Here is a 13,935-nt window from a genome sequence, read left to right as displayed (position 1 = left end):
AATAGCCAGTGCGTGAGCTGGTCAATGTTTCAGATGGCCCAAAGTAGGTGGCTTTCACGCAGGCACGCAGCCACAGAGAGAACGCATGAACAGTGGCGGCGGCCCTCCTGTAAGTCTTGGTGTAGCCCAAGCAAACAAATCAAGCCGGTCTTGGTCGGCCGGAAGAATGCCCCCCTCCTCTCCCCCTGTTCAAACTACAGCTGCTGCAGCTGTCAAGACGATCCTGAAAACCCTGTGCACGCAGATGCCGGAAATCCCGCTCGGCAAGGGTTGGTGCTTGTGCCACCACTTAGTCGGAGCATTAGGCCTTGGCGGGGAGGAGAGCGGAATCGTGACACACCTGCAAAAAGGGTGTGGTGTTGCGAGTTGGTAATGTAGAGTAGCAGGGGTCGGGGAGGAGGGCAAGCAAGGGGGAGAAATGCCACCACTTGCAGTCAAAGTCGCATACACTGCCCACCACCCACTGTCGGCAGATTTGCACACTCGCATCATTGATGCCCTGGCTCATCCACAGGACGACGAGCTGTGGAGAAGCAAGGGGACATGAAGGAAAGCTCCAGCCAGCTGCATGGTAGCCTGGAACGTCCAAAAGTGTGTCTATAATTATCGCAAGACTGGGGGAGGTTGAGAACGATCCCTGGAGCACTGGTCTGCTGAGTGGGCGACAGGGCTTCATTGTCCTGGCCTGGCTGTCTTGCTATTGTTGTTGTTGCTGTTGCTGCTAATGCTGGCTACTGCAAGATGAGTTCTTGGCCAAGCAAGTCACCCGCCGGTTTCGGTGCTGTATGCATGCAGCAGCAAGTTTGTGTTAGCACACGCCGGTGGCACTTCCGACTTGTCCATCACAGACAGGCAGGCTGTGGCAACGACATTTCTGCTCGTCATGGCTGCATTCCATGGCAACTTCCGCGGCGGATCTGCTTGGATCTGGGCCTGTCTCACCTGTCACGGAAACTGCCGCCCAGCCAAGAATGAATGCGGACGTTGACTTTGACAGCTCGCGTGGTGCTTCGACATGCTTGGCCTTGAGAGATGGTCATGGCGGAAGACAATGTGAAGCAGCAGGGTTGGGGGTGTTCACGATTCCGGGGATCCCTAGTCCTAAGGGACGAACGGACAAATCTCACCTAAATAGGTCGATGGCGTTCATGCGGGATCCGTGTTGGTCGTCTGACGTCGCGGCATGCTGGAGACACTGTTGTCTACAGGCATGTCCCATGTTGAAGCTCGATGGATAGCAAACAGCCTCGACAGCCTCGAGCAGCAGGCCTTCTCGACGACCAGAGGTTCTCGTTCCTCTTGGGACGTAGGTATAACTCTTCGTGGGGGACGGCCAGCTCGCAGCAAACCGCACTTCAAGAGCTGCAGCCTGCTTTATTTGTCCGACAGGCACAGCGCCGCCAAAAAGCTGGATCTGGACCCAAGTCGCGGCGACCTCTTGAGGACCTGGAATATCCTCGTCTGACCTTTTATTTCTTCCCAAGTCCTGTTGAGCGGCGAGATACTCCTCCTTGGCTTGCCCCCAGCGTCCAGACCCGAGCACGGGAGACGGTCTCAACCACAAAGACACCGACTCAAGCAATCGACGGCTCAGCATGTTTCCCAAGGAAACACAGATATAGTTTGTTTCCACGAGTGGCACTAATGGCTACAGAGTCACCACGACGTTGCAATCGCCGCGGAATCGCCAGGAAGATACCGCGGGAAAGATTCTGGAACTATGTGCTCTACATCTGCCATGTAGGCGACCTGTCGCTGCTGGAGAAGCTGCTGAGCCAGTACCAAGATCAGCCTGTGCAGCTCAACTTCGTGGCTACCTGTAGGACGGAAGCTACTGCTCGCTGTCCATCTCAGGCCTCAGGCTCGGAACTTTGTCAACAGGTCGAGAGGCACAGTGAGATCGATCCGGATCGAGGCGACGACATGGAAGGTGACGAAGGTTACCAGACTCAGCACATGTTGGCATCGCCTCCAAAGATACCAGTACGCTTCAGCTCTCTCAGCAAGATACAACGAGAACAGAGGCGGGCCCAGTTCTCACCATCTCCACCGTCTCTTCCCAACGCCATGCTACAGGCTGCCATACTGGGCAGGCAGATCGACATTGTCGACTACCTCATCACCGAGTTCCGATGGTTCCTCTCCATTGACGATGCCATTATGCACGCAGTCCTCCTCGCCGGCGATTTGGGAACTCTTAGGATTCTCTACAGCCACTATCCTCGAATCATCAATTATCGATTCCAAGCAATGCCCAAGTCAGCGGCTATCGACCTCTCTTATGTACGTCCTGCCCCAGTACGCGGCCCCACGGTCAGTATCCTTGAACAAGTCATGTCGAGGGGTCACTTGGGACTTGCGTATCACGACTTTGCCCTTTTCCTCGTGGAGCACGGCGCAACCATGGACACTGAAGGAAGCACATCCCACGGTACCATGTATCAGGCGATACAGACCCGGCAGCCCCTCTCGGTTGTCCAAGCCTGTCTGAAGCGCGGCATGGCCCGGATTTGCATGGCCAGTATCGAGCTAGCTGTGCAGAACAACGACCACGAGACGCTCCACCTCATGTTTGCCAGCAGTCGGCCAACACGGGACGAGGTCTCGGACCGAGAGATCTTGCGCCTTGCAGTCCCTTTCACTGACACAGCCGAGCAGGGCGAACGCCCGAGCTGCAGTCGGATGCTCAGGGAGTATGTCCTGGCCCGGCAAATCCACAGCCGTACACAGGCCAAGAGGAGGAGGATGAGCAGCTGCCGGCCGATTTCGGTACTAAGCACCGCCAGCCAGGGCTATTCCATCTTTCCAGCTCTGGCAGAGCTGGAGTGTCCAATGGAGGCTGCCGACGACCTCATTGCGACACCTATGCTGGACTGCTCAGATGGTCTCCCTCGAACGCGGCCTCCCTCTTACACGAGCTTCGTATCGCAACCCCGAGAAACAAGCAGCCCAAGCCCACCATACAAGGCTGTACCTGAGCACTCATGGTTCCGGAGGAGGTGCAGGTCGCGGGGCACCTGCTGCGCACGCATGGAACTTCCCCGCCTCCTGTCGGCCAGTGCACAGGCTTTTCGGACTTGGTATGAGGAGACAAGTCCTCTGTTGGAGTGCCCCGAGGAGGAGGAAGACGTGAACACGGCAGGCGAGAAGACAACGAGCAGCAGCAGCAAAAACAACAACAACGACAAGCACGCCCACGATACCCACGAAAGCCACGGCAACTGGGCCATCAGACCAACCCAGGAGAGCCTTGCCACGACAACCTGGGACAAGGGCAAGATGGCGTCCTCGACCACGGTGCACACGGTGCAGCACCAGATGAAGAGGACGAGGTTGAAGGCGTCAAGGCGGAGGGAGTCGATGATCAGGGAGGCGACCGAGAGGCTGACGAAGTCGTTTTCGAGTTTCTTCTAATTTTGGCCCGGCGCAGAGCAGGGCAGAAAGGGATCGGGATACCACAACAAATGTGCACAGGATAACAAATAGGGCGGGGCGACTGCTGGCAGTACCATTCACACCCCGGGTTTTTTCCTTTTTTGAGTTTTCATGACTATTATCACCATTACATGTCAAACATTAGGCGACTTATACCCCCCAATGACTCGACGTCACTTCATAGCTCAGACTATTCAGCAAAGAGATTCTCCTTGTAGCTCAACATGAGCCCAAACTCAAGCATGAATCAATTATGTTGTGGTTTCGAGTCTCAACTTAATGGCAAAAATGGAGTAAAGAGAAGTCTTTGTCACTGCGTGCTCAAAAGCATTGTGGACAGGACAGCCATCCGCCCAAGTCGCACGCCATGTGTTCCCCAACACAACGTACAGAAAAACACAACAAACGCCTCCTCACTGCAACCAGGACACACACACACAACTCAACGGTTCTACGGAGTGCACTTGATGGCCCCTTCAAAAAAGAGACGCCGTGTCACCCCATTCCTTGCACCCCCACCCCCTGCATATCACACCCTCAAAACCCCCACGCACACACAGTCTGTCTGTCTGTCGGTCTGTCTGTACGACAGCCACACACGCCAGTCTGGGCACACAGGCATATATACGCAGCGTCTAAACCAGCCGCTCCGGTCGTGAGTTATCAGCCACCGGTTGCCAGTACGTGTGTGAGCAAGTGAGTGAGTTAGTGAGAGGGAGGGAGATAGTGTGTGTGAGAGAGTGCAAGCTCATATATGTGTACCCTATTGTATACATGCGTACACGAGTGCGTAAGATGTGCGTGTACGAGCATATGCGTCCATCTTGCAATCCCGAGAATAATTCAAGGGACAACTCCCCGTGCATCTGAACGCTCTGAACCGGCATGTATATATCGGTGAAGAATGAGTTCAACATATTTGCAAAAGAGCATGGGATATTCTCCGACATTTATCATGTCATGCCGCCCGCCATTGGGCTGCTGACACCTGCGGCGCTTGGGCGTGCCGTTAGTCTCCGCAAAGAAGAACGGGGAGGCGTTCGGGGATGCACATATATGTATGCAATGCGCTGCGTCTTGTGAATTCCCGACAACTATTTTTACAACCGGAGAGCCAAAAGCACAGTCTTCTTTCACTATTTGCTGATCCCAGCAATACGGATACTATTTTGCTTTATTTTTTGGTTGAATCCATGGACGCTCGAGATCAAGATCAAGCCGAAACTAATAATTTTGGGGAGAGAGAAAAGAAAAGGAGGAGATGATGATGCACACTAGATTATTCCATTCTATGCCCCGAGCGGCAGTTCTTTTGTGAGATGTAAATGAGAAGATCGCAGCGCCCAAGTGGCAAAGCAGATTTCCGTCCACATGCAGTGAGGGAAACTGGAAAGGAAAACAAAAGCTGAAGGAAATTTAATGCCTAGGCCTGTGGACTTTTTTGAAATAGATGCTGCCCCCACGACTTGGGTGTATGTGTTTTGCTGAGAGCACCATACCTCACCTCGATGTAGGATGAGATTCTTTGACGTAGATTGTGCCCAGGCACGCCTTTGCTGGTGTTCCGAATATTGGCATTGCCTGTATCACACCCAGAGTGTCGACGAGCAATGTCCTTGGGTGACGCATACAATCCCAATGCAAGAACCAATCATGCTCCAAGTCCACTGTTAGCGCACCGGAAAGACGCCCGACTTGCTCATGCAGTCCACGTGTGAAGGCGTTTCAGACCCGCCAAGGGGCGTTTTCGTCGGATCTGATCCCTGACCTTGCAGCAGGGAAGGAAGGACAACCTTAATTAGAGCCGCTGCTCGGGGGCTTTTTGTATTTGGGCGTCCAGGACCAAGTCCTGCATGCGAGCAACCCGGGGAAGCGGAGTAAACACAGAACGGAGGAGGACGTGTGACACGACGCACTAACAATAGGGGGGGTGGGGGGAGGCGAGACAGGTAGGCAGGTCCCCGCGAAAGCAAACTGCTGTGGTGACAAGCGGCGGACTTTGCCTTTGCGGCTCCAGAGCCGGCCTCGCTTCCGATGCTTGGGGATGATCGTATCGCGGTCTGGCAGCATATTGTTTGGTTGGACATGTGAATGCCGTGGTCGGCTGAATGTCGTACCTGCTTCTGATGCTGTAAAGATGATTGGGCCGGGAGCGCCGCTGAGACGCTTCCGCAAATTGGGCGACGATGCCATCCATGGGTGCAGTGTGAGGCTCTCGGCCCCTGGTCGTAGACAATCAGGCTTACTTCCGTATAAACAGACAAGCCTTGCAAAAGAGGCGGTCAGACTAATTCAGGCAATCTTGGCATTGGTTGACAACTGGGCGAGAAAAAAAGACTGAAAGACAAGCCGGTGAGGAGGAAAACCGACTGGCAGGACCCCCAGGAGTGGTCGGGCGTCAAGATGTGGCGTTGTGTGACACGACATCGGAAGACGGCATAACAGCCCAGCCCAACCACGAACTTTGTAAGGGGGAGAGGCTAGGCCGCACCCCTGAGGCTGCCCAGGGCCCGCGTGTCGTAGATCGAGTGAGGCTGCGAGTGGTTGCTGGTGGTGCTGCTGGCACTACTGCTGGTGCTGTTGTGACCGGTTGTGCTGCGGCCGTCTAGCCCTGCGGCAGAGTCGCCACAGCTGCCGTGCGTCGAGGTTGCAGCAGATGATGTCGTGCTTGACGATGGCAAGCCATAGGGTGCTGCCATCGCAGCTGTCTGATGGGGATCGGCCGGGTACATGGTTGCACCGCAGCCCGACAGAGACCCTCTCCTGGACTGGTCCTGAGTCGACGTGCCATAGCTGTAAGAGTCGACGGCATAGATTGGATCGACCGCGTCGGACTGGAGCATGCTGCGCTGCTGACTGGTTTCTGAAGGGGGCAGCGTCGTGGGAACCGCTGCATACGAGACTGGGCTGTCGAATTCGCCGCCCGTGTACGTGTCGGTGATTGCAGTCGATGAGGTGGCGTCCGGGCCTGGTTTGGACGGATAACCAGCGACCATCCGACTGCTGCTGTCGACGGCCCCGGCAGCTTGGAGCAGGCCTCGGCCCGAAGCGATCAGGCGCTCGGTCGTGCTAGGTAGCGAGGCAGACATGCTCGACAACGTGAAAGGCGACGTGTCTTGAGGCGATGGGCGGCTCACCAGGCTGCCGTAGTTGTAGGCTGGCACCTCGGTATCGACGTAGACGGGCTTTGCAGTACCGTATCTCGAATAGCCCGGAACCAGTGGCACCGAGTCCTGCCCCAGCATGGGATAGGAGCTGTACGTCGCATACTCGGCTGAATCGTCGGGATACGCACTGGCGCCACCCCAGGAGCTCACGCTGGGGCTGTAGTAGCTGCCACGGCTTCCATACGAAAAGGAAGACGGGCGGTAGGAGCCCATCAGGTCAGCCGTGGTTGTATCTGCGCCGTAGCCCGAGACAGATCCCGCCGGCGAGATTGTGCGAGATTGGAAGGCGCGTGCAGTGTCGGGGTTGTAGTTGTAATATCCATTCTCCTTCATCTGTGTCTCCGTCGAGTGGACCTGATATCGGAGTGTCAGCAAGGGAGTCAAGAATGGGGTTCTCCAGGATCATCTCACCCTCAGAAACATGCAAGGCTCGTAGCTCGCGTTTTTGCAGTTCGTACAGGCACCGCCATTGCCTGGATCGCCACTGCATCGTATCTTGCGCTTGCGGCATCTGCTACACTGGAAACGTCGGTCAGCATCATGTGCTCGCTCTTGAGAATTTGTAGGAGAATCGACAGGCCAGCGGAGAGGAAGGAGGAAGGGGAGAATATGGCCAACTCTCGCCGCCGGCTCCGAAAAAGAGCAGGAATCTTGGCAGGGCATCACTGGCTGCGAAGAACAGCTTACTGCAACGGCGATGCGCTTCCGTGGTGCCGTGTTCTCGGACTCTGCTTCCCGTTCCGACATGGTGGGTGTTCGCATGCCAGGTGTGTAGTGACGATCCGAGTACGCCAGGTACGGAGGAGTTCGCGCACCAATATATAGCTTGCTTGCGTCTCCCGACGAGTAGGCTGCCGGATGCACCATGATCAGAACCACCTGATGGGCAGGCTGAGTCCACGATTTCGACACGTGAGTTCCCGTCCGGAGCACCTGGTCTCAGCGTTGTGCTGTGGAAAATAATGCTGATGGCTCGTGTGCAGGCTCTTTCTGCCCGATCGTGCACGAGGAGCAGCCGTTGCTCAGGATGGATGATTGGTACCAAAGGGTGTATTGACAAACGCCGGCACCGATCAAGGCAACAGGCTTCCGGAAGCGATACCCGGGGTAGATGCAAAGGGCCGTGTTTGCGCTCTCAGTCTGGTTCCCGGAGCTGGAAGCAATGGCCACCACCTCAGATTCCGTCTCGAGGGTACTCTTTTCTCCTTAATGATAGTGTGGATTCAAGAGAGTTGATTGCAAGTGATTCTTGCAGCAGCCGTGCTTGGGCGCGATGGAAATGCTGCAATGCAGAACCGAAATAATTCGAGAAGGGAAAGCTAGTTGTCGAGCCACGGGCAGAAAGATATCTCTGCTTCGACCGACTAAGTGAGATGAACAAGTGGTGCCTTCAAGATCGAGACAATCCAAACGAAAAAAAAAGCGCTGAGGTCACGGCAGTGTTATACTCGTGCAACAACAACAGCATACATGCCAGACACAGGCCTTCTAAGTGGCCCCGGGCGTCTTGTTTGCATGTAACCTCAAGGCATGCCGCACAGGTCGCTTCAGATCAGCCAAGGCCAGCCCGGTCCATTTCAGGACAGACCGGGGTTCTAAAAGCGTGCTTGAGGATCTACTTGCAAAAACCCCCCGCGGTGCCGCACGAGATGCGAGTCAAATGGGCGCAGCAATTACATAACCCAGGGGATGTGCTGCAGAAACGAGACGGGGGATAAATTGTAGTCCTTCTGCTGATGGCCAAGCCCGTTGGCCGCCGTGGACCTAGACCTGATGAACTCCCTACAAGACCTTTTGTGCCCTCCCTTGGAGACGTGAGAAGTCACTGATGGCGATCTGTGCGACCATTGAGAAGTCCGGAGACCTGCAGGTTTCCGCATATGCTGTGTACAACTGGTGCTGCGGGATGCTTCAGGCATTCTCCGTGGCGGCCTTCCCCCATCCCTGGGTGGTGTGTGTCTGCCACTTCCAACACCCAACATCTTGTGAAGATAATTCACCGTCGTCTCCAAGAGACGCAACTGCCAACCCCTCGAGAGCTTCGGGGCGTGTGCATACTCTGTGCCTTCGCGCGCTTGGAGCAGGCCCGGGGAAGACGGCTGTGTGGCCCCCAAAGTGCGCCACTTGCAGGGGTTTGGGTCCAGGGATCCCAGGCCCTCCTGCTCAGATCGCACCAGGGATGGCTCAGCTGTGAGACCTGGCTGTAGTACCATGGCAGAGACCTTATACTGATCCAATCTGCGGCGGATTTGTGTGGGCAACGAACTGGAGCTCTCCGCTAAACAAAAATAGCGTTGTGGCCGTCAAGCAATCGCAAGTATGCGGTCATGCGTGAGAGCATGGGAGGGATATTTCTGCGTCGATCCCCTTCCTCGTGCAGCGGTGCTAAGTTTCGATATGTCATCCTTTCATCCGCAACCGACGAAACCATTGTCTCCAAACCAGCGCCCACAACCTACAAGCTGTGCCCCGACCCTGGCGACGAGTCATCTCGTCATGTCGGGCAAGGCCAAAGTCCAGTCGAGCACAACATTGCTCTCATGCCGTAGTGAAACAGTGCCAATGTGAGGGCGATCGGATAATTTGAAGCTGTCAACCTGGCGCTTAGCCGGGGGTGCCTACCAGATGCCATGTGGAGAGGTGGCCCCCATGGTGGACTGACAGGTGGACGGGTGAGCTGTCATACTGCATGTTACAGGCCGGGGGCGTGTACAGGCAGGTAGGGCAAGCATGGTGGGGGGACGATATTCGTGCCACTATCTCATGCCCAGCTCGGGGCAGACGAATGTGTGCCTGCAGACTGAGCAACACCGCATGCCATTGACCCTGAAGCTCGAAGAATTCTGCGTTCAGATCAGCAAGAATGTAATCATGATGGTATTGTTGGCGCTGCTGGCACTGTTGGCATTGTTGGCTGGCAAACATGCATTGCAACATGGCTTTCTCTGAGTTGTCACCCGCCTGGGGACACCAACCTTGGGGGAGCAGTCGTCTGTTGGCCATAGGCGCCCTCTCGCGAGTTGGCTGTCCCTACATAGTTTACATGCGACATGCTCACTGTTCGCTCGACTCCAGAGTCTGTTTGCATGCATGCTTGGGCTAATGATGTCCAACCTCCATCCAGGTGAGCATTCTTCAGCGGCGTGGCAGGGGTTATCTCGACGGGTCTGGGGCCGCAGGATGCGCAGGGGGGTGATCGAGAAGACGTGATCGGGAATCAGCAGGATCAAGCCAGTAGGAACGAGTCTAGCCGAGACCGCCCCCTCTAATCAGCAACGTGAATGCGACGGAATGCTGGCACGGCCCGAAGTCGCATCGTGCCGGATGGGACACCCGCGGCCTTGTTGCCGCGGGGACAGGGCGGTTGCGGCCTCTCTTCGTCACACACTTGCGAGCAGTCCGTTGGAAGCGGTGAAATTGACATGCCATGGAATCAACCCCCAACGGTCGACCGCTTGAGTCTCGTTGCTGCTTCCCCCTGGTCGTTATCCTTGCTCGCTGTGGGAGGTTGGCAGGCTGGGCCGGTGAAGCATGAGGCATGCAAGAGCTGTTTGCTTGTATGCGAGGCTGCCCACGCCATGCTTTTTCCAGCCCACATGCATGGAGGTGCTTGAGAAATCACGTACTGACGACTGTGCCGTAATGACCACCAGACATCCAGGTAGGCGCGTGATTGGCAGTTTTCCTGTATCCAGACATCCGAAGTGTGAAGAGCGCGCAATCTCCAGCTCCGATGCAAACACGTGGTGTTTGACCTAAACGGCAGCCACCCGTTGGATTGTCGGGTTCTCCCCTGTCACCTTTGCCCAGATGATTGAGATCCAGACCGTGTCCCCGGCTCCTGGATATAGGACTGAAAGCACCAGTGAATGAGGCTGAGATATGCGGTGAACAAGGGCTCCATCACAAGGATGTGACCGTTTGTGGCTACAGTGAACACATCTGGTGGAAGTATAATGCGCCCCCACGACTGCTGTGACCGAAAGCTACTGGGTGATGCCCGATCCCTCGCTGACGGGGTCATGAAACTGGACGAACTCAGTTTTCGGTGAGCTACATGGCGTAAACTTTTAGAGGACTCAAATCAGTGCTACTACGCATGAATTCTGCAGGGGCACATTCGCCAGTGCCGGTGACACAACAGGTAGCCAAGGACAGGGCATTGTCTCCGGCAAAGCCGCAGGAGGCTGGCGGCATCGAGGATCGCCTCATCCGGTCTGAGCTGGTGGCACAGATTCGAGACAAAGAGCGCTCAAGTCTCAGCGGTAAGGCTCCCACAAACAGGCAGCCACATACGGAGAGAAAGGTCGCAGTGGCGGGGCGGAATCTGAGTATCGGGTTCGTGCCTTTGGGACTTGTGGGACCGGTAAGGCACGGGCACGTCCGCGATGAGGCGGTGTATTGCTGCGGCGTGGACTGGAACTTCAATTAAACTCATATTTTGTGCTTGTGGCCTTTCTAGAAGGAAATGTTTGCTCCTCTAATGAGGGAATGCTGTAGATGGGGGCCTGAGCTTCTGCATTTTGCTGTGGGCTTCCGTGGAGCTTGAATCAGGGGAAAGCTTCGGACGATGATGCCCATGGGTTGCTGAGGTCTTGTCGGCAATTTTGCCTTTATTGTCTGACATCCAGGTGAGAGGTTGGGCGTTGCACCTTTTCAGTGGGAGAATGGTCGATTCCAGGAAATTCAGCAAGACTTGCATGGCGTGCCGAAAAAGCGCCGTGAGTGAAGCTCATGCCATTCTGAAAGTCAAGACGGCCGGAAGCAACGGCCATAAATCTCAAGCTTTTTGCACGTGAAAGACGAAGATGATCTGACGCCGAATGCCGGCGGAAGAGAATGATCAGTACTGTCGACCTTGACAGCACCGTATGATGACCTGGACCCCAAGCAACATTATTTCCCCGAGACTTACCCATACCTAAATGCGTCTTTGATCTCTGATGTTCGAGAAGCAGGCTCTTTTTGACTCTGAATATCGCGCCGTAGCTGGTTCCAACATCCGCAAACTGGACCATAAGACCTTGTTCCTGAGAGTAATCCAAGTTGATCGCTGGGTTGTCATTTCATTCTCTATCTCATGAGATGTGATAACGACGCTTCAACGCCGGCGATCGTGACCTCGTTGCCGGTCTTGTTCACGATCCCTCTGGCGTCTGTCGTCGTAACGGCCATCGTCATTCCTTCTTTGACTGTACTTGTCGTCGTAAGCCCTGCCACTACCGCCACCGCGGTGCCTATCTCGGTCTCTGTCCCTGCCGTGCCGATCACCGTCCCTCGACCTGGCGCGATCTCTGGGCCTATCTGGTCGGGGACTTCGACTGCGTCTCCGTGAGTCTCCATGACCGTTCGGCCGGCCACGGCCTCCCCTTCCTCTGGAAAAGTCTGCACCATTGCGGTCGCGAGCTTCTGCGGGGGGCGGCGGTGAGCGGCGCTCTCTAGCCTCGTCGCCTCCTTGCCGCGCGTGCCGACCACGCATCTCTTCGTCGCCGTACACCATCTTGTAGCTGTCGTCGTCGTCTCGCCGGCCATCGTCGTTGCGATACTTTCTCCACTTCTCCAGCCCTTCCACTCCTCCCCAGCCGCCGCCATGCCGGCGCTTGCGCTTGTCGTTCTCGCCGCCTCTCCAGACGTCCGCCAGCTTGCTCACGCTCTGACTGAAATCGACGTGTATCCTGCGGTCGTCGATCAGGACGCCCTGCATCTTGAAATAGGCCGCCTCGCAGGCCGTCTTCTCTGCAAACTCGATAAAGGCATACTGCAGGCTGTCGCCAGTCTTCTTGTCGCGGATGACCTCGCAGGAGAGGATCTTGCCGAAGCGGCTGAAGATGAGCTCGAGATCTGCGTCCGCCGTGACCGGGTTGAGCTTGCACACGAAGAGGACGTTCTCGGGCGGCGCGACCTCGGCGAACGGCAGGTCGCCCATCATCTCGAGCGTCAGGGCCTGGGCGCGCGCCTCCCGCTCCCTGCGCGCCTTCTCCGCGGCCTCCTCGTCCACCTCCTCGTCGAGGTCGGCGTCGTCGGCGATGCGCACGGTGGCCAGCTGGGCCTTGGACGGCGGCGGGGACTGGCTCGGCTCGCGCAGGCCCGGCGGGTCGTCGTACGGGTCGTCGAGCACGACGGCGTGCTTGATGCGGATGTCCACCAGGGGGTGGCCGTCCTTGTCGACGATGGCACTGTTGATCTTCTCGAGCACGTCGAACCCTTCGACGACCTTGCCAAAGATGGAGGCCTTGCCGTCGAGGTAGTCTGTGTTGTCGCCCAATGTCACGATGAACTGGCTGCCTGCCATGCGGGCCTCTGGGTCGGAGGGATGCGGCGCGGTCGCCATGGAGACTGTGCCTCTCTCGAGATGCTTGAGCTTTGGGTGCAGTGTCGCCTTGAAGGTCTTGCTGCCTCCCGAGACGAGGCCCCATATCGAAGAGCCGCCATCGGACTGCGCGGACGTCGGGCCGAGAGGATCGCCCGTCTGGAAGGAGAAGTTTTGTTGGACAGAGTGTATCGGGGAGAAGTTGAAGTACTTGATCTTGCTCAGTTTGAGGAAGCTAGAAGGTTGCGCCGGTGGTGGTTAGCGACGGGCACGTTTGGGGGGTTGAGCGTGGCTCTGGTGGTGATACCTACTTTTCGCACTCCTTGGGCGCATAGTCGACAAGGAGGTCGATGACGATGTCGCCGGCGCTCGTCTCGAGGAGGACCGACATTGCTCTCCTCGCGGCCGCTGCTCGGCGTCCAACTGTGCTGGGGCCGAATGCACGCGGGAGAGAAGCGCGGATGACGGTGGCTGCTACCTCGAGCCACTGCCTGCTGCACTGCGTTGGGCGCGGTGTCTCTCGGTCTCCGGCGGCGAACGTACTGATAGCCAGTCAAGCTTCTGGCGTCGTCGCAATGGTGTGGCGTGTGTGTCGGCAGCGCGCGTGATGTCAAGTCTCCGTAATATGGTTGTAGGGCTGTGGCCAAAGGTTGTTCGCTGTCACTTTTTTCCAGAGTGCCCTGCAGCGTGGCGTGGCGCGCGCGCGGCTGCAACGACGTCAACTTTGCTCCGCATCCTTGCAGCTCTTAGCGCGAACCCGCGTGCACGGTTACTCCAAACGTCCTCCTCCTCCTCCTCCTCCTCCTCCTCCTCCTCCACATCAGACCACGCCATGGTGGACAGGTTGCCTCAGCCGATAGATGTCTGTGGCATCACAACTCAGGAGTTGGGGTGATTGTGTCTGCCCATGCTGGACGGTAGATGTACACACACAAGCACCAGACTTGTTCTCCTCCAAGTGAAGGCACGAAGAGCCCCCCCCATACGTTGAATGAACACGAGACATCTCGACACTTGACGTCA

At 56.6% G+C, this 13,935-nt stretch overlaps 4 protein-coding genes across 4 annotated transcripts; 1 reads left to right on the top strand and 3 right to left on the bottom strand.

The window, feature by feature from the left end:
• Positions 1-1,210: 1,210 nt before the first annotated feature.
• Positions 1,211-3,653, top strand: B0I36DRAFT_351699 (uncharacterized protein; the record flags this gene model as incomplete). Its single annotated transcript, XM_046157037.1, has 3 exons — positions 1,211-1,310; positions 1,745-3,332; positions 3,581-3,653. The coding sequence occupies 3 exons, from the start codon at positions 1,211-1,213 to the stop codon at positions 3,651-3,653; spliced, it is 1,761 nt and encodes a 586-aa protein (XP_046008940.1).
• Positions 3,654-5,915: 2,262 nt separating this feature from the next.
• On the bottom strand, positions 5,916-7,349 carry B0I36DRAFT_365395 (uncharacterized protein; the record flags this gene model as incomplete). Its single annotated transcript, XM_046159127.1, has 3 exons — positions 5,916-6,956; positions 7,014-7,121; positions 7,290-7,349. The coding sequence occupies 3 exons, from the start codon at positions 7,347-7,349 to the stop codon at positions 5,916-5,918; spliced, it is 1,209 nt and encodes a 402-aa protein (XP_046008939.1).
• Positions 7,350-8,135: 786 nt separating this feature from the next.
• On the bottom strand, positions 8,136-9,073 carry B0I36DRAFT_148439 (uncharacterized protein). The gene has a single exon (XM_046148479.1). The coding sequence runs from the start codon at positions 8,813-8,815 to the stop codon at positions 8,276-8,278; it is 540 nt and encodes a 179-aa protein (XP_046008938.1). The 5' UTR covers positions 8,816-9,073; the 3' UTR covers positions 8,136-8,275.
• Positions 9,074-11,703: 2,630 nt separating this feature from the next.
• B0I36DRAFT_351697 (cyclophilin-like domain-containing protein) lies at positions 11,704-13,303 on the bottom strand (the record flags this gene model as incomplete). The annotated part of the gene is made up of 2 exons (XM_046157036.1): positions 11,704-13,147; positions 13,224-13,303. 2 exons carry the CDS (start codon positions 13,301-13,303, stop codon positions 11,704-11,706), a joined length of 1,524 nt encoding a protein of 507 aa, XP_046008937.1.
• Positions 13,304-13,935: the final 632 nt, after the last annotated feature.

Source organism: Microdochium trichocladiopsis (genome assembly GCF_020744255.1).
Source record: "Microdochium trichocladiopsis strain MPI-CAGE-CH-0230 chromosome Unknown B0I36scaffold_8, whole genome shotgun sequence".
Taxonomy (NCBI): domain Eukaryota; kingdom Fungi; phylum Ascomycota; class Sordariomycetes; order Xylariales; family Microdochiaceae; genus Microdochium; species Microdochium trichocladiopsis.
The sequence above is the reverse complement of the archived record's forward strand: the minus strand, read 5'-3'. Positions and strand labels throughout refer to the sequence as shown.

Coding starts and splice junctions, on each gene's coding strand:
- B0I36DRAFT_148439 (XM_046148479.1), bottom strand. CDS start 8,815: ATGGTACTACAGCCAGGTCTCACAGCTGAGCCATCCCTGGTGCGATCT.